The 20396-nt window shown below is 38.0% G+C and overlaps 1 protein-coding gene across 1 annotated transcript in view; it reads left to right on the plus strand.

The window, feature by feature from the left end:
• The window catches only part of ADGRV1 (adhesion G protein-coupled receptor V1), a 252208-nt gene that overhangs the window by 93144 nt on the left and 138668 nt on the right, over nucleotides 1-20396 (plus strand). The window contains exons 73-83 of the mRNA XM_062513025.1: nucleotides 668-839; nucleotides 1227-1362; nucleotides 2320-3167; nucleotides 6041-6158; nucleotides 7026-7197; nucleotides 9219-9461; nucleotides 11598-12005; nucleotides 12987-13171; nucleotides 14213-14462; nucleotides 14637-14776; nucleotides 15770-15930. Coding sequence (XP_062369009.1) covers nucleotides 668-839; nucleotides 1227-1362; nucleotides 2320-3167; nucleotides 6041-6158; nucleotides 7026-7197; nucleotides 9219-9461; nucleotides 11598-12005; nucleotides 12987-13171; nucleotides 14213-14462; nucleotides 14637-14776; nucleotides 15770-15930 — 2833 coding nt within the window. The remainder of the gene's footprint in view (nucleotides 1-667; nucleotides 840-1226; nucleotides 1363-2319; nucleotides 3168-6040; nucleotides 6159-7025; nucleotides 7198-9218; nucleotides 9462-11597; nucleotides 12006-12986; nucleotides 13172-14212; nucleotides 14463-14636; nucleotides 14777-15769; nucleotides 15931-20396) is intronic.

A 20396-nucleotide genomic window follows, 5' to 3' on the forward strand; every position in this document is an offset into this window, starting at 1 on the left:
TTATTTAAGTTTTTACTTAATTTTTTTTTATCTTGAAGCATTGTTCTGGTTTTAAATTTACAATGAAAATTAAGTCAAGTAGTCTTTCTGTATACACTGTATGTACATATACTGTATACAGTGTATGTACATATACTACCATATATCCATTTATCTTTACTTTTATAATATGCAAAATATTTTCACTCCTATTTGCTGCTCAGAGAAAAAGAAAAGTAGATCACAATGCATCAATAATTTTGTGAACAGCGGCATGGGGAAACAACTTAATTTTCATTGGACACACAATTAATAACTTATTTTAGACCTAATTATACGTGTGTGTGTATAGAGAGAGTAGTTGAGCACTGAGGGCAGACTTGATTTATTTCTATTCTAAACAAGAGACAGATTCACTGTTTTCAGTGCTGAAACAAACTGAAAACAGTGTCATACTAGTTCCTTTACCCTGCGATCTAATTGCCAGCAATCTAAAATTTGCAAGTATTATTAAAGAGCTGTGAAGAAAATATACATATTCATATGTCCATAGATACATGCATATATATTTATCTATATGCATGCATCTTTATTGTAAGATGCCTGTTTTACAAAAGGTACTATGCTTTCATGTATGTTATTGTCCATTTTATTCCATTTTCTGATAAAATCTACTATGTTTCAACAGGTTGGCTTTGAATCTGTGATATTACAACTTACAAATATTGTAGCAGGGACAGGCCACGCTGTCATAACCAGAAGAGGAGTTTATGGCTCTGTAATAGTTAGCTGGATTTCAGGATGCCCACCAGACCTAGTCACTGACTCTCTTAAACTAGGCAATATTACTCCTCCATTTGGTGAGTAGTTGCTGCAACAAGTTATATATATCTACGAAGACAGCAGCTATGACTGCTGCATGAGTGATGATACCACCTTTTAGTTATTTGTACCTCTACATGTTTCCTTTAATAATGAAGAGTCATTAGAATGAAACTGTGTGATCCAATTTTTATCTGTAAGGGACATATTTACTTTATGAGAAAAAAAACCCAACAACTTTTCTTCATAGACACAATGATATGCCCCTGAAGGACAGCTTTCTATAGGAAAGACCCTTATGAGGTGAAGATTTCTTCACCTCAGTGGAGTGGAATTGTGACTAAAGTCCCTATGTCAGTGTATTTCCAGGTAAAAAGAGAATTCCTGTTTAGTGATTTTGACTCTCTGAATCATACTCCTTTCAGGTACTGTTATGTTTTCCTCTGGGGAGAAAAGTAAAGTGATTTCATTTCAGGCTACTCCAAGCCTAAATGAACCCGAGACATTTGCCATCACTTTAACAGAAGTGCACAGCAATGTGCCTGGTGGAGCTCGCCTGAGGTAAGGGTATTACTTACAATTTTGAGTTGCACTAATGCTGTAAGAATTATGGTATGTATAGAGGCATATACCTCATACAAATCTCTGTTAAATTATAGGTAGCTAGAAAATTGTAGTTCCCTTTTTTTATAAATTTCTATGTCTTGTCTCACATGGAAACAAATGTCAGTACTGCAGATCTGTCCTGCCTGGAATTTAGGCTTTTCTTCCAGTCTCTTTCCTGGCATTGGGATCTGAGGTGCCTAGAATATGTCTTGAGAATTATGGAGAGAGTCAGGAAAGACAGGTTGAAGAACCAAGATCAACAGTTTTAACCAGGAAGCTGAAAAATGAAATAAACTGTCAATTTTCAGTGTCCTTAAAAATGCATATTTAGAAGTAAAGCTTAAATTTATTTTAATAACAAGACTCAGATCTGGAATAAAAGTACATTGAGTAATATTGTAAAGAGCCAGTATTTCAAAACCTTAGCGTATATTTTAAAATAACTTTCTGTCCTTCTCTAGCTTCCTGGCTAAAAATGTAGACCTGCTAGCATCTGTCTACTTCACAGCTTTCCCTTGGTACAGGAGGTTTGTTTGGCATTTAAAACTGGTATTACTTGTAGTGGCTCTATTATATTCCTGTATTATGTCCCCAGTAGGAAGACCTACTTTCCTTTGCCTCTCCATTTTGTCAAGAAGACCATATTTTATTTACTATTTACTCAGTATCCCGTCCTGACTTAGGAGGCATTAATCCTGTGGAGGGCTGCTCAAACATTACAAAAGTATTTTTTAGGGAACCTCTTTATGTCTTGCTTTGTGTGGTTTCTATTTCTTCCCTCTACTGTTACACATTTTTTAATCCACTTTCTTACAGCCATCATTGATTGCTCACTGAAAATTATTATGCTTGAGTGTTCTGGTTTTCATTATTTGTATTTCCTGTCTCAGTGTGATATTATTTCTGTTTCAGATCAGGATTTACAATAGCTAAAATTGAGCCAATGGGGATATTCCAGTTTGATCTTAACTCAAGATCAGTTTCAGTTGAAGAAGATGTTCAGGTAGTCAGACTGTGTGTCCAAAGATTATTTGGTTTTCAAAGTAATCTCACTAAACTGACATATGAGACCATTCCAGGAAGTGCCAAACCACTAGAAGACTTCATACCCATCTACAATGGAGAGCTTATGCTGTTGCATTTTCAGACAAATGCAGTGATAGAAATATCAATAATTGATGACACTGTGTCTGAAATACAAGAATTTTTTTTTGTAAACCTGACTTCTGTGGAAATTCTGGATGTTCAACCTGTGAGCCTTGATTGGAGTCCCCGTTTGAATCCAGCTTTCAGTGTTGCAACAGTTAATATCCTGGCTAATGATATGCATCATGGAATACTAAGTTTGGGGCCAGAGTTTATTTATGTTGAAGAAGATACAAACAACAATACCTCCAACACAGCAGTACTTCAGATCAGAAGGACCAAGGGATTTATTGGTAATATTAAAATAACTGTTAAAACCTTTGGGGGAGTGAGTGCACAGAGTGGAGTAGATTTGTATCCTTTTGGAAATGTTTATGGAAAATCAAACTTCACATGGGCAATAGAAGGAGAAGATTTTGAAGAACAGACAATCACTCTTACTTTGTTGGATGGAGAAAGTGAATGCCAATTGTCCATAAAAATTTTTGATGATGATGAGCCTGAAGGACAAGAATCGTTTTATGTTTTTCTCTCAAATCCTGAATATGGAGCCCAGATTGTGGAAGGAAAGGATGAACATGGATTTGCTGCTTTTGCAACAGTAATTATTGCAGGTAATATCATTTCCCCCAGGAGATGAGTAAATATATTTGAATTAAGTAACAGTAAATAACTGTATGTTCTTGTAGCAATTTTCATGTAAAATTGGAATTCTATATCATAATAGCAGTGTGTTCTATTCCCAAATCATTTTCCAAATCAGAGGAAGCATCTAATGCACAAAGCCCACTTGGCATCCCTTAGCAATGTAACTCAAAATACATCCACAGGTGCTGCTTATCTCTGTTCTTGTCCTTTATGAAGGGAGAATGCTGAGCATAAGTGTTTGCATTGGAGATGGAGTAGGATTGCAGGTTCATTTGGTTTTTTGCCATTTTCCTTGTTCTAACCTCTCCTCCTGGGATGTGAGATTCTCTTGTCAGTAGATCTGTGACGTCCAAATTCAAAGAACAGGGTCACCAATGAGAAGGGTCACCAATTAACTTATGGTATGAAAATGGAAGTGTCCATGAGGAACCTGTTATAGAACTGCTGGGCTTCTGTTGTTTGTTCTCAGTATTGTACAAATGATCCTTTCTCACAGTACTGTAGTGCTGCATTCAGACCAAAATATTTTGTATAACTGTAAATACTGGCCACTTCTTGACAGTTTATGGCACAAAAAGATCACTGCTTTTTACTTGCTTGGTTTGTTTCTTAGGACCAGATGATTTGTATTTTGCCACTTCAGGTATTTTGCTTTCTCAAGACCCAGAATTCTTTAAGCTTATTTTACTTTTTTTTTTTTTAGCTGTTCTTTTTTTTCCTTTTCCTAACTTACTATACGAAGCATGATTTTGTAAAAGAAAATGTCGTGGAGCATTTGAATACAGAAAGACATAGCTCCTACTGAGAACACAAGATTACCTAAAAGTGGAGAGACATAAAAATTTATTGACCTAGTATTTAAATAATGCATGAAGGCAGCAGTGCTTGATGGGAGATAGTGAGTATACATTACAATGAGATTTAGCCTGGTATTTTTTTCTACTGAGTACAGACAACCAGTGGCACAAGTTGCCTGGCAAGGTTGCATGGTCTCTCTCCATCCGTGGAATTTTTTCAAGCCCCGAAACTCTGAGCCATCAATTTTCAGCTTTGAGAATGGTACTAGACTAGAGACTTACAGGGCCCTTTTAACCTTATTGCAGTGGCATTCTGTCAGATGTATTTCACATACTTTGTATTTTTAAGTTGTCTTTCACTTTTATAAAGGATGAAGTTTGTACAAAGTAGAAAAAATAGTTTCTGTTTTCATTCTTTGCTACTATGGAGTTCATACCTGCAGTGTAGTCATGCTCTGCTTCTGGGGATGGAGGACAGGAATTAGCATACTTAGTCACCAAGGAAGAGTTTTTCTTTCAGTCACTGTGCTACTGTGAGAAAGTCATGTCAGAACTCCAATTTAATTCTAACTTTTAGATGTCTGTTGGGCTTACCAACGGACTATAAACCAATCTAACCTGCAGTATAGATTAAGTTTTAGAAAGAAGGTGTGCATTGGAATGAATTTTAGGCTAACTCAGTGGTCTAAACAAGAAAGTAAGGTCCAGCATTACTGGGAGCTTTATGTATTTAGATAGTCTGAAGAAGTCAGTGTGGGTATTGAGAACTAGGATTAAACTGTGCTGCTGGAAGAATGTAGGAAGCAACCAAGATTATGTAGAAAAAGAGATCATATGAAACACATTCGCTTCCCATGCATTGTCTCTAGAGTTTGCTATGGAAGTAACCAGTTGCCTGGGTATGCACATTGACTGCAGAAGTATGTATATAGGCACAGGTTGGAATCTGAGCTTGTATTGAGCACTGCAGAAGTGTATGAATGTGGTCTAGAGTTATACCTGAATTATGAAGTGTCCATAAAATTGAAACATGAGACAACACATTAAGGAGAAGAGCTGAAGCATGTACCTGCATTTAAGTGTATAGATAAATACCACAGGTTAAATATTTGTGCATGCACATAAGCAAACACACAGTTTCTGTACATCTTATTATATATATTGACTTTTAGTAAGCACTGGGGTGGAAGTAGGTTGCCTTTTGCTTCAAGAGTAAGGCCATCACAACCTTCAAGGAGAAATCCTTTAGAAGCAAGAATTGATTGAGCACTGTAAAGACAGTTAGTTAGACAGTTAATTTCCCCTCATTAATGCTGGGAATTTTTATCTTCTGCTGCTGTTTTTCTGAAGTTACTTGCATTCCCCCTGAGAAAAATGTGGTGTTTGGCAGCTCAATAGTTCCATCCATAGAATTAAAGGTGCAAGAGAAAAGCTAATGTAATTATCTGGGAAAATGAATGGGTTCAACAACATCATGGTAGGATGAATAAGAAAGCTTAAGTTCTGTCACAGGAAGCCCATCTTTACCACATTACCTACTTTATATGTTGAGGCCAATTTCTGTTCAGACAGAATGTTTTAGGATTTATGATAAACATAACTGGAATTATTATCTCATAAGGGCATTATAAGCAAGGCTTTTGAGATAGTTCTGGAGACTGCTGTAACACCTGATCTCTTGAGATCAGGGACTTTAGAACAGTTAGGACAACAGAAGCCAGTCAGTTTGCTGAATGCTGCTGAAAACACAAGCTTACATGCAAAAATGGTTCCAGGACTCTCGTAAGGAATTTACTTTCAAAAATAGTTGTCATTATTCTACTGATTAAAATGAAATTTAGAAATGCTAAATTCTAAATTTGAAATTCTAGAGTGTAAATGAAGAATAGAAATGTTGAAAGAATTGAGTTGTCCCTAAACAATATTTTGCAGCATGCTTTTGATACCTGACTGGGTTTTTAGCAGTTGTGCATATTAAAAGTATAATTCACTCTCAGCTTAACTTTCTTGCTTATTACTTTCATGGACTATTTCTTACACAGGAAGTGATCTCCAGAATGGCATTTTGGGATTCATTCCAGAAGTACAAAGTGGCCTGATACTTGATGAAGACTCAGAAAACAGAGAGGTGCTGCTGACTGTTGCACGGCAACCAAACAGGTACAGGCAACAGCGGATTCCAGTGCTCCACCCACACTCTGTAGTATGTTCTCATGAATCACAGGAGCTACTGTTAGTGGAAGAGGTTTTTATCACAGGGTTTTAGATGAACGTTTCCCTTTCAATTCCTTTAATGGCTTCACAGATTTTGGCAACGGGGCATTTAAGTTGTGAATATATTTGGGTCTGTCACTTTATGGGTATCAAGCAGAAACGGGAAAACACTAAAATGGTTACCATTTTATACTGTAAACCAGCAAGTGTGAAAGTTTTGCTAAAGGTAAAGGATTTGCTAAAGGTGTAACTCCAATTCTCATCTCTCTGTGTAATGTAAGTAGGTATGACTACTGCACGGAGCAATTAAGAAGTTATGTCAGTATGCTTATGACTTCACTTTTTTTCTAATTAGCATATATATATATATATATATAGTGTACATTTATGTGTACTTTAAAAAAATATGCTTAATTATGGTAAGTCCCTTTACACTTACAGGAAACACAAATTCTACCTAGTTTTCCAGACCAGTGATTACTATGGTATTAATGAAAGTACTTGGGCACATCCCTGCTTTCCAAGCACCTGTGTCTCTTATTCAGATAATCATGTGTTATCTGAAATAAAAATTAAGAAGAATCTGGGTTCCCATAATTGCTTTATTTTCCTTTTCTGTTACTTTTTTTTAATAATCTAAGTACATATTAGAAGAGGAAATTTAAATTAAAAGTGCTATTTTTTTTCATTTTAAATCAGTTTATTCCATAATGATAAATTTTGAATAATAACATAAAATGTATGTTACATCTGTGTTTTTTGTTTCCTGAATCTCCTGTGCTCTCCTTCAGTACTCTTCTCTTTTGCTTACAGGGCTTTTGAAGATGTAATGATCTTCTGGCGTGTGACCTTTAATAAAACAGCGGTTGTCCTTCTGAAAGATGGTGTGAATTTGGAAAATGAATTTGTATCTGTCCTGGGGGCCACGACATGTGTGGCAGGTCAAACTATGTGCAACATCTCCATCGAAATAAAACCTGATCATGTAAGTAATTATTGCTCATTTATGCACAGCATTGAATTGCAATTTGTCAAGATGAAAAAACTCTTCTGATCCAGAGGAACTGAGGCTTAGTTTTGACGATAGTAACTTGATACCTGCTTGGCTTCTCTGGAACATGTTTATTTATAATCTGGTACTGACTCCACTGTGAGAGGTAAAAATTTGGGAAGGGTAGAATTATTTAGTTTGAAGAGTAAATTATAGACCTTACATTTTTATATGTCAGAAAAAACAATGGAGTTGTTTCAATGAAGTGTTCCATCGTATACTCATATACTCTTATAGCACTAAGTTTTTCATCTATCAAAGCATTTCTTAGGGTCGTTTACAGAAAACATTCTGTAAGTAATATGTCATTGCACAAAGAAAAACCTTTCAGTCTAACTTGTGTGTAATTTTACTTTCCTAAAGCTAGCACAGTGATCTGTGAAAACTCATAAAACTGCATAGGAATCTCCAAGTGTCTAAAAATCTCTTGCTGTTCACATACACCTTGTTCATTTACTCCTCATTCAGTTTAGAAGCCATCATTCACTAAATTGCATTTGTCTAAGTCTAAGAGACTTGTGAGACCCAGCTCCTCAGTGGGCTGCAGGTGGACCTCTGCATCCCCATGGACCTCCATGGGCTGCAGGGGCACAGCTGCTTCACCGTGGACTGGACAATGGACTGCAGGAAAATCCCAGTTTGGGCACCTGGAGCGCCTTCTCTCCCTCCTTCTCCACAGACCCTGGTGTCTGCAGAGCTGTTCCTCTTACATATTGTTACCTACTCTGCTCTAGCTGCAATTACATCTGCATAATTACAGGTTTTTACTTCTCAAACATGTTGTCATAAGGGTGTTACCACCATTTGTGATTGCCTCAGCCATGGCCATTGGCAGGCTCGTCTTGGAGATCTCTGGCATTGGCTCTGCTAGACATGGGGAAAACTTCTGCAGCTTCTCACAGAAGCCACCCCTGTAGTTCCACCACTACCTAAACCTGGCCACACAAATTCAATTAAAAATAGTAAAAAAAGAAATTGGCTTCAATGATTACCATTTTTTCATAATGCTGTTTTCTTGTAAAGAAATACTTATTTTTTTCTTTTTTTTCCAAGTTTGCTACTTGACAAATGCATGGGATAGGTACAATCTTTCCAATGATTTTTTTGAATTATAGTAATTGGATGTCTGTTTTTAAATGTTACATTTGTGTTGTAGGTACAAAATAAAAGATGAGGCAAAATGTCATATTGTAAACTTAACACTGCTACCTAATGTTCAATAAGGAAACAAAGCTCTGCAGCTTGCATTTTCAGACATATTTCTCTGTATGTGAAACACCACAAAAGTCTATCAAATAATATTTACCTGAGCTCTGAGATTTTCAACAAATTCAGTTAAGCATGCAAACCTACTGAATTTACTCTTGTAAAAACATGCATAAACTTATTAATGTTTAAATGCTAAGGTTATACATAAAATGTTTTTCAGAACTTTAACTGAGTTCTGTACTTGAATACAGGAGAGTTACTATGCAAATTAATTGTATTTTCAAAATTGTATACTTAATTCTGTGCAGTTTTTCCAAAAGTGAGTAGGTAGGTACATGCCTTTTTGTAAGGTAAAAGGAAAATAAAAGAACAAATTCTTCATAAATTATACATCTGTGTAAATCCATAATCTGGAAGATTACACTCTTGGAGAATTTACTGTCATATATGTCAAATTTACAGCCACAATGCCTGCAGTATTTAAACAGCTACTTTAATGCAGTAAGTTCCCTGTGAAAATCTGGGCTTTAATTATTATGCCTGACAGAGTAGTGCCCGTTGCAGTATTGTTTTTAGGATATATTTTATTGTAATTACTGCACATTTCAGGAAGCATGCTTGTGGAAAGTGTCATTAAAGTGATCCACGTGCATACAAGTCCATACAAGTAATATATAAATATTTATTTAAAGCTGAAATGTATTAGTAGATCTTATAATGATATGAACATCATCATTCACTTACAGGTACCAGAATTTGAAACTTATGTTTTTGTTGAGCTGTATGCTGTAAGCACAGGAGCTGCTTTGAACAACAGTGCCAGATTTGCTTTTATAACTGTCCTGGAAAGTGATGCTCCTCATGGTTTAGTGTATTTTGCTGTGGGATCTCGATTTGCTGTGGCTTATAAGAAGACAGCTTTAATCAGTCTACAAGTTCTTAGAGATTCTAGTACATCAGTAACCACAATGGTTAGCTACAGTATGCAGGTAAGACTTAATATTTTTAAATTTATTTTTATACCTTTTTTTCTGACCTTTAGGACTTCCAGCTCTTCAGGGAGATAGTCAGGGGATTCCCCTGGGAGACTGCTCTCAGGGAGTGGAACAAAGGGAGTGGAACAGCTGACAGAACTGTAAGAAAGTCTTCCACAGAACACAGGAGCTAGCAATCCCCAGGAGCAAGAAACCAGGCAATGAAGGCAGGAGACCAGCATTGCTGAGTCAGAACCTGCTGGTCAAACTAAAGAGAAAGAAGCAAATGCACAAGCAGTTGAAGCAAGGACAGGTCAGCTGGGAGGAGAATAGAGATGGAGTGTGGATGCATAAAGAAGGCCAAGGTGAAGCTGGAAGTGAACCTGGCAAGGGGAACAAAAAATGACAGGAAGGGCTTCTAGAGGTATGTTAACCAGAAAGTGAAGGTAAAAGAAAGTGTTTCCCCCTGATACGCAATGCTGGAAAACTGATAGCAATGGATTAACATAAGACTGATGGACTCAGCAACTTTTTTGCCGGTCTTCATTGGCAGCCTTTATTCCTACACCTCTGAAGCAGATGGACAGCAAGATGGGGCATGGGGGAGAAAGTCCCTCCCACTGTATGGGAAAATCAGGTCATGACCATCTGGGGAAACTGAATGTACACAGCTCTATGGGACCCATAAGAGATGCATCCCAGAGTCAAGGGAATTAATTGGTTGATGTTGTTGCTAAGACAGTCTCCCTTGTTATTTTAAAAGTCTTGACAATCAAGTGAAATCCCTGGTGACTGGAAAACAGTGTTACTATACCCATCTTTAAAAAGTGAAGGGTGGAAAGGAAAACCAGTCAGCCTCACCTCTCTGGGAAGATCATGGAACCGATCCTCCTAGGAGCTGTCTTAAGGCACATGGAGAGCAGGGACAAGACTGGAGACAGCCAGTACAGCTTCACCAAGGGCAAGTCCCTCTCAGCTGTTCCACTCCCTTTGTTCCACTCCCTGAGAGCAGTCTCCCAGGGGAATCCCCTGACTATCTCCCTGAAGAGCTGGAAGTCCTAAAGGTCAGAAGAAGGTTTCTTAGAGATTGTTCCTGTCACTAGTGTTTTTATTACTGCTTATTTCCATTTCCTAGTTCTCAGTGGGAACGGATAAACAAAAGGAATCTCCCCCTGATCATGTCTAGTGCAATTTTGAACAGTTACAGGCTGTATTGGCTTACCAGGTTCTCCAGTGAACTTGGAAAACGTCTGATTCATTTCATAAATAAGCTCTACTAATAAAAGCTAAATATTTTCAAAGGGGGTCTATCATTTCACAAATAAAAATCCTCATTTTATTCAGTAGGAAACAGAACTTAAGAGTCAGTATACAAGCTGCACATATTAAAATTAAATTACACCTTTGAAAAATAATGCAGTTGAATAATAGCTCAGCAAGTTACATTCTGCTTAAGGAAAGTTTATTATATTGCCAGACATAATGTCAAGGTTATGGCAAGTGACAAAAAGAACAAGATTTTGAAGAACAAAACAGTAACTGCAAACCTCACAGAAGGTAAAAACAGTATTGCTTCACAAGGAAATAAGGCCACATAGCATTACTAGATAAATTCATCTGCCTTACGTGTGTATTCTACAGCATTTGCTTTGCCTTTGTATTAAATGGATTATTCATCTTTATGTATTGTGGGACTGAAAATACCATGACTTGATACTAATTTGGATGTAGATTTCCAAAACTTTGATTTGCTTTTATTTAGTTTTCTATGTATTTGTAACATTCTTCTCTACCTTAAAGAGAGGGACTTTGTTCTGCAAAGTCTTGTATCAACCATTCTAGAATTCACATAGGTGCTAACATTTCTGTAGTATTTATTCACACAGAAAAGTTTTGTGGTTTTTCTTCTGGAAAAGAAAGAGTGGGGCCCTGTTGACCATATACATAATTCTATTCCTAGGTTTGATGTATTACTAATTCAGGAAGATAATTATTTTGAATGTAATTGTTTCATCACTCATAACTGCTTTTTGAAAGAGAACTACTTTTTTACACATTTTTCTACCCATCTAAAGCATGTTCTACAGCAGGTGGTTTTGAACAATTTCATCTATCATAATGTTACCTAAAATTCTTTCGGTTTGTTTTAAGGAGCTGCAAAAACCTGAACCTATTGGACGGACCTTCATATCTCCAGCTGTGGCAGGACAAGATTTTGCCAGATCTGAAGGTCTACTAACTTTTGAACATGGACAGAGAAATGCATTCCTGGATGTGACCCTGACTCCAAAGACAGGATCTTTAAACCCATTTCCTAAACGTTTCCAGGTTTTACTTTCTAATCCCACAGGCGGTGCCAGGGTAGATGATGTGTATGGTATTTCTAACATCACCATTGTCTCAGATTTGGATTCCTTGCCAGTTTGGGGATTGATTGATCAACTACATCAGCCTCTTGATGACACTATTTTACACAGAATCCTTCAGAATCTGAATGTCAAAGTGGCTACAGAAACTACAGAAGAGCAACTTACTGCTGTGGTGCATATAGTAGATAAGGTAAACCCTTCCTATTCTTTCTTCATTGTCTAATGTCATTAAGAGTATAATAACACAACAAGGCACATACATATATGTGGCATATATGGCACAAACAAGGCAGATAATATCCACAGCAGTGACTCAGAAGCACAGACTGCAAAAGTAAAAGTGGAAATTGTGAAGTCCCACAATCAAGGAAGGAGTTTGCCTGCCACTAGTTAGGACGGCAAGAAATCAGAAGTCAAATGGGTTGAAATGAGCAACCAGTATTAATTTTGCATACATACCTGTAGCTCTAGATTTTCTACTGAGCAATTTTCCATTTGATGCTGTAGTTTCATAGAGCTTATTATGTTTTCTTGACTCTTAGGTCACACCTTCATTGATTTTAGGCCTGACACAACCCCTATTCATATCTTTACAGCAGATTGCAGTCAACACACAGGCAAATCCTGCCTGGGCCGGCTGAAGTCTGTTTTAGTCTTAACCAAGCATCAGTCTTTCTCCCTCCAGTAGCTTAGGGAATTGGGTTATCAGGGTAGGTAAGTGTTTAAGCATTCCACTAAGCTATATGAAAATTATGAACTAGTTTTAATGGTACTCTGTCTTTTCTGGACTCTTAGAATAATGCACAGAAGCTAGAAAATGTCTAAATACCTAGATTCAAAGCATTATAACAATTTCCATTCATTTTTTTATTGTTGCCAGACAGGTAACAGAGAAAATAGTTTTTAAAATTTTCAGGACTCAACAATCTCTGGTTTGTCAAAGAATAAAAAATGCCACCTCCTTTCTTGAATAATCAAATTCCCTAGTAAGCATATCTTTATGTAGTTTTGACAGACTGTGTCTTATGCCTTGGAAGCAATGATCATGAGTTGGGAAAAATATTCTGAGCTTCTAGAATGAGTATTGTAATCATAGCAAAAATATCAATAAACCATTAAATGTGAGGAAATATTACAAGCAGATTTCTTTGATTTCTTCTTTTCTCATTAGGTTACAGGTGTAGGTGAAAAATTGTTACTCACTGATAAAAGTAGAAGTCTTTTCTATGAGATACTCTGTGCTCTAGCAAGCCCAAAACGCAAGGACACGCAAGGATATAGCCTGCTTGCTGAGGTGACTGAGAAGTTTGCTTTTTCTCTGTTGACTGGGATAAAGTGTGGATCACCAGGAGAAAGGTTAGTAAGCTTGAACTCATAATATGGTTTGTAAATGCATGACAAATTATCAATACAGAAAATCTAAATTACATTTTCAGAAAAAGGACTTGTCTTGTATCTAGTATATTACCCGTATGTGAATGTGAGTTATGGTCTCACAAAGCACTGTGTCATAATGCCAATATATAGTGCTTTGTAAGATTGGGTGTCACACATAACTCTTGTTTTGGTATGGGGTAGATGTAGGAACATGAGTAGGAGATCTGGCATGTATTGACCCACATTTAGCTCAAATATTGCCTGGAAAAGTATTCATTATTCTTGCTAAGAAAATAATATATAATTGTATGATGCAGAGCTGTGTTCTAAGTCTTAGATGAAAGCTAACAATCCAAAATTTTTACTGGTGTTTTGTAATTTGTATGTTCTTGGTTTTGTTCACTTGAACATTATTTTAAAACTTTTAAAGCTACTTGTAGTTTCAGATTGCTAGTTTTGTCTCCAAGGCCATAATACCCTCATCAGGTTAATGGGCAGGGAAAACAGGTGACTGAGAAAGAGATTATTCTTTTTTATGAGATGATTTTAACCACTGTGTTTCTCCCATTGAGGATCTATTAAATAGCTGATGGTGGAATGTGTGTTGAGTGTTTAGAAATTATAAGTTGAAATTCTTTATTCCAAGTTTTTTTTGCATCATATGTTGAGAAAAAAATAAAGCAACATCATCCATTTTAATGCCACCCCTGATTTTTAGACTCAGTTCTACATCAAGTTGTTGTAAAGATGACTGTTTTGATAATCCAGTTCACTATGGAAAGGTTTTAGTTACAGGTCATAAGGAACAAATCCCAGAGAGGAAATTGAGAAGCTGAAATACGTAAAAAAATTCAGCCCTTTTTTCCACAGAAAGGGAAATGTGCCAACTAAATATCATAAGCCTAAACACGATGGATTAATAAAGTACTAACAAATCACAAATACTTTTCAGAGTCATTACATGATGAATAATGAAGTTTGGTCACGCTTACCAGTCCTATTGCTTTTCCATTTCCACAGAGGCAAAAATATCCTTGACAGCTGCCCATATATTGCAATAATGGCTCACAACTGGTTTCCTCAACAAATCAATGGACATAGATTTAATGGAAAAGATGGGGATTCTCTTCAAGTACCTGAACATCTCCTAGAAGTCTCTGTAGTATTATCATCTTCTCAGGAAGAGAATTGTGAATCTGTACAGTTCACAGAATACAGCAGTCAGCAATGGTTCCTTACTAGAGATAAAGAACTTGCCCTGAGGAACAAGGTTTGAAGATAATGCAATTTTTTTTTCAAGAATTTTTTAAATTTAGATATTGCTGAGAACATAATAAATATATTTAAAATAATGTGATCATTTTTATGGCTGTCTCTGATAAAAATGACCACTGTGTAGAATCTTAATATTAAATATATCTTTACATTGTACTTATTGTTTCAGGTTTTTTCAATGAGCTTGAAGGGTCAGAGTTCACAACCCTTGAAAGATAACAATGAAGTAATTTATCGTGTTTATGCTGAAGGAAGTCGGATTGTTCCGCAAAAGTCTCTATGTCTCCTCTGGAATCAAGCTGCTGAAAGGTTATTTTATTATTGTGTTTAGTTTTCCGTTTTCTGCCATGAATCCATGAATTTCTGTAAAATGCGATAACTCAAATCATTTGCAAGTATAAAATGGATCCCTTTCATGTCTTTTTTCCTTAATTTTTCTGTCTGTTTCACCAGAAAATAAATACATAAAATTTTTCTTATATTAAAATGAGTAGTTATTCCAGCTCAGGTATTTCTCAGACTTCTGCCCTCTTTTTTTGAAAGACCATTTAGATTGTATAATGATGCATTAGGTTACAGTGGCAGGTCATAAATCCCAGAAATGCATCAATGAATGTGTTAACGATTTGGAGATAATTATGTTCTGTATCCTGTTGAAGTCTGTTTGGTTTAGATTCAATTTCATTACACCAAATGGATGATATCAGCCTGCTGTTGATACAAACTATTTCTCTTCAGGAGGAGATGCACCGCAGTTTACCTTTATGCTCTTCTTTTATCTATGCACCATTTCCAGTAGAAATGGTGTAGGATATCATGTGTGGTATGCCTTGTCCTTTTCCCAAACCACTTCAGCAATGCTGAAAAAACAAAATGAAACAAAAAAAGCCCACCTGAATTTTAATTTCAAAACAAAAAAGAGCAATATAAAATGTTATCCATAACAGGGTAAGGTATTGAACAAAATTAAGTAACAAACTATTTGAAAAATCAGACAGACTAGAAATCTAACCAAAATTTTAAAAACATCGCCACCAAAAATCTCTAGTGAAAAAAAAAAAAAAAGTTGATTGTAATAAATTTACAAAGATTTAAAAAACCAACAAAACACATAAAGCTATAAACAACATTTCAATCTCATTTAAATGTGCTATTCTGGGCAGCACACATGAAAGATTACAGAAAACACATCTGCAATAGTTTAAGGAAGTTTTTCCAGGAATACAACAAAAAAATTTAAGTCTGCTTACCATGTAAATTACACAAGTCCATTTCCAACTTTGTGAAACTGTTGTTTTGCAGCTGGCTGTCTGATAGCGGGTTCTGCAAAGTGGTTGATGACACATCAGATTATGTGGAATGCTCCTGTTCTCATATGTCCATTTATGCAGTTTATGCCCAAACAGATAACTTGTCTTCATACAACGAGGCTTTTTTTTCTTCTGGATTCATCTGCATTTCAGGTCAGTTCATTTAACAGTTCTCTCAATAATAACAACTGATCGTAAAACTGATTGATTATTAACATTTTTGGTAGCTGATGACCATCTTTTAATTTAGTAGAATATTGAATGAATGTTAACTAACTTCGCATTATTGAAAGTGCCATCTTGTCTGGTATTTGCACACTGACAAATTTTACCACTGGAAAAAAATGTCAAGCTTAGAAGTATCACAGAATAACTAGGTTGGAAACAATTTTTGAGGTCATCAAGTCCAACCTATGACCTAACACCACCCTGCTAACTAGACGATAGCACTGAGTTCCACATCCAGTCTTTTCTTAAACACCTCTAAGGGTGCTGACTCCACCACCTCCTTAGGCAGCCCATTCCAATCCCTGGATGGCTCATATTATGGCACACAAGGACAAACCTGCTCCTGTGCTTTCCTGGATTATGTCCACTTTCCTGGATCCTTTTGCTTTTGAGGGCTGTTTCCCAGGTTACTCTCTAAAACAGCATCCTGAATTCCACCCTGTAGAAGTCTAGTTTAGAAGTTTTATTGAAGTTTCAGTATGCTTGTTTCACTGAATATTGAGAATGCTATTATTTAATGGTCACTGTGTCCCAGATGGCCTCTGACCACCACCAACTCCTCTCTGCAAACAGCAGATCTAACAGAGCCCCACCCCTGACACATTTGTTGTGACAAAAAGCTCTCCTCCATACACTCCAAGAGCCTCCTAGACTGCCTCTTACACTATGTTGAGTTCCCAGCAGGATAAATCTCCTACAAGAAAAAGCACTGGCTATCTTGAAACAACATCCAGCTGCTTATACAACAATTTATCCATCTCTTTATCCTGGTTGGTTGGTCTGTGGGAGGCTCCCACCAGGATGTCAGCCTTCTTGTCCTTTCCCTGATTCCTAGCCATGGCACTTGATCTTATTGACATTAATCTTGAGTTCCACAGTGTCCAGAGCCTCCCTTACAGAGCCACCCCAAAACCTCTTCTCCCTCTGCTGTTTCTTGTGAAGAGCTTGTAGCCTTCCTCTGCAGTGCTTCAATCCTGTGAGCCATCCCACCAGGTTTCTGTGATGGTGACAAGATAATTCTTTTCCTGCTGTGCCATGGCTTCCAGCTTCTCATTTGTTACCCACACTGTGTGCACAGTGTGCATGCACTTCAGCTGGGCTGCTGATTTCACCCCTGACTCTGGCTTACCACACTTGGGCTCATCCCTAGAGTGCCTTGGTTCATCCCCATCCCCCTTCAAACCAAGTTTAAAGCCCTCTCAATCAGCCCTGCTGACCCATGGGCTAGAATCCTTTTGCTCTTGTTAGAGAGATGGAGCCCATCTGTCTCAAGCAGGCCTGGTGCTGTAAAAACTGCCCATGGTAGAAAAACCTGAATTCCTCTGATGGCACCAATCCTTAAGCCATTCATTGATAATATGGGTTCTCCTATTCCTTTTATCAGTCATCCTTCCTCCTGAAGGAACTGAGCAGAACCACAGAACCACACCTGTTCTCCTGCCCCATCAACCAATCAATCCAGAGCTCTGATATCCTTTTAAATGACCCTGGTACCCTTCCTGTCAACCTTATCACTGCCAACCTGGACAAGCAGCAGTGAGTAATAATCAAAGGTCTGAATTAGTTGAGGGAGTCTCCTGCTGATATCCCATACCTGGGCCCCAGGAAGGCAGCAGACTTCCCTATAGGATGGGTCTGACATACCCGGCCCTCAGTTCCCCTCGGAAGGGAGTGACCTACTACAACTACCCTTCTTTTATTCTTAATTTCGTGAGGTTGTGATCTGTCTGACAGATGAAGTGCACCTGGGAGACTCTCCAGACAGCTTTTTTTTGTTTACCATCATCTGCCTGAGCCTCTGGACCCAGGGCCTCATATCTGTTCTGTGAGGGCTCCTGGGAAGGTGATGGGGGTCAGCATTGAATTTTGCTACTCTCTGAGTAGGAATCCATTTCCATTCCCCCCATCTGCTAGGTCTCCTCCTTTTGTCTGATGGTAAGAGGGACAGGGCTCCTCTGACTCCTGCCAAGCTTCTCTCAGGGTTGCAAGGCTGTAATTCCACAAATCAATTTTTCTTTTGCCCTCCCTAATACTCCATAGCCTTTCCACTTCTTGCTTAAGCCCTGCCACCAGAGAGAGCAGATCATTCACCTGCTCAAACCACTCACAGGTGCCTTTTGCACTGTCCTCTGGTACTGCCCCCAGGCTCAGACACTCCCTGCAGCCCGGAGTCTGGACCACTGTGTCTTTCTTGGGGGGTTCTGTTTGGCTTAGCACACTTTTGCTGGCAGCAGCAGCAATGGCTTTTGACTATTTGTAAACCATTGCTGGATCTAGTTAAGTCGTTGGAAAAATAACCAAAAAAACTAACCAAAACACACCCATCTAACATACAATCCACCACCAGGAGCCAGGAGAGCAGCTGCACCCCTGCTGTGCAAACTGGTGTGCAAACTGCTGTGCCATGCCCCTGTTTGTCCAGTCTGGGTCAATAAGTTCCCTAGAGCCATTTAAATCTCCTACCCATGGTCCTGGCACACCCCTGATTGGCTGTTTCCTTGAGATGCTTTATTGAAAAGAGGTAATATGTCATTCATTTGGGGGAAGAAACTTAAAAATTCTGAATTCATCTGTGTTGCTAGCAGCAGTACAGTCATCCTCTTTGTCACATTTCTTAGACAATTTTATCTGGAATTTACACTCAGAAGTGATAACTCAGGGGAGGTAGATTCCATTACATTCTTCTGCCTAACTGCTGCCCAAGATCTTGGGGAAAAAACCTAAGGGTTTAACCTGTAAGGAACATGATTCTCTTCATTAGCAGCCTCAACAGCCTAAATCCCAAAATACCAGGCAGGAAGCAGGGGATTTAAGTTCTAAACTCAACTTGGCTTCTGAAGGAGCCTTTCACATTGCAGTTGGTTTACTACTATGTTACAGCAATCACAAAGGAAAGTAAATTTTGCTTAGAACCATAGATTTTTTTTTTTGGTTGAAAATGAACTCATGCATTTACAGGCACTGAAAGTAATGGTCTTATTTAGAAAACATGCTAAATTGAATTATTGACTAATTTTAACCCCCTTAAGTGGGGTCTGGGTGTACTCCTTGTGAGGTTTATGACTTCTGTATTAGATCATCACTATATGAATAACAAAAATTGTGCAAGCAGGTAAATTATTTATTTATTGCTTCCAAGCAAACTGCCCTAACAGATTAAATCTAGGCTCCTTATTTTTTTTAAAATGTCATGCAAAGAAAATTAAGATAGAGAAAGAGGTAAAAAACCTCTCTGTTTTTTACCTGCTCCACACAAATTGATGTTCATATTTAACAATAAAAAAGGATATTTTAGCACATAAAAATAAGCAGATTTTAAAATACAATTACTGCATTACAGAGAGAAAACAAGTAAGTTAATGTTCTAGTTTGAGAGACAGGTATTTACTAAGAAAGGCAGAAGCCTCCCTTTGAAATGAAAAGTGCGATCCCTCCTCCCTACAAATTATTATAATTTTGGAATTAAGGGAGCTCTCAGGCTAAGATATGGGGGTAGGAATAACAGTTCTTTACTAGTATATCTAACAAGACAAACAAGAACAACAACAGCTATGAAATTACCCACAAACAGAACAGTAACTCAGTCCCAGTGTTTTTTGGCTGCAGGCACCTTTTCCCTGAGCTGCAGTTCCCGGTGCTGGGGGCGGGCGGGTCCCACAGAGCTGCAGGAGGGCTGGGGGTGATGGCAGAGCTGTCCCAGGGGGAGAGAGAGAGATGGAGAGAGCCCTCCGCTCACGGTGTGGGTCCCAGTGCTCAGCAGAGTGCTGGATGGTGGCAGGTTACAGTGAGAAGGCAGCAGGGCAGGGTCTGACAGCAGTGAGGATGGCTCCTGGCACTGGGATGGCAGGGATGGGGCTGAGGCACCGATCGTCCTTCTCGTCCGAACTCCGCGGGGGAAATGGGGAGAGCCAGAGCCTTCTGTCTGCTCTTCTGGATGTTTGAATCTCGTGGGATTTCCCTCCTTTCTCTCTCTCCTGCCCCTTGCCACCTGGGCCCAGTCAACAGGTATCTTAGCATGACAATGGGGAAAATTCCATAGAGAGAAAAGGGAAAGAACCAACCCCCAACAGTTGATGAAACAACATGCTGTACAATGCAAAATGCTATAGGAACTGAAGAAAAAAAAATATGCAAAAGCCAAGAAAACATTTTTGCTGAATTGGAATCAATAACGATGGAGATCATTGTTCAAAACTAGTTAATTACTATAGTCATAGGTCATTGTCCTAGTAAAGGGCAAATTTGGGAGGAAACCTCTGAATGGGGTCCCTCTAGGAAACAGATACAAGCAGTCCCTTCCCCAAATGGCTGGGGGGAAAATATTTTCTCAGAGAGAAATGAAAAACCCCCTGTGTTAATTTAACAGGCAATGCTCTTCCCAGCACAAAAAT

Source organism: Cinclus cinclus, chromosome Z, assembly GCF_963662255.1.
Source record: "Cinclus cinclus chromosome Z, bCinCin1.1, whole genome shotgun sequence".
NCBI lineage: Eukaryota > Metazoa > Chordata > Aves > Passeriformes > Cinclidae > Cinclus > Cinclus cinclus.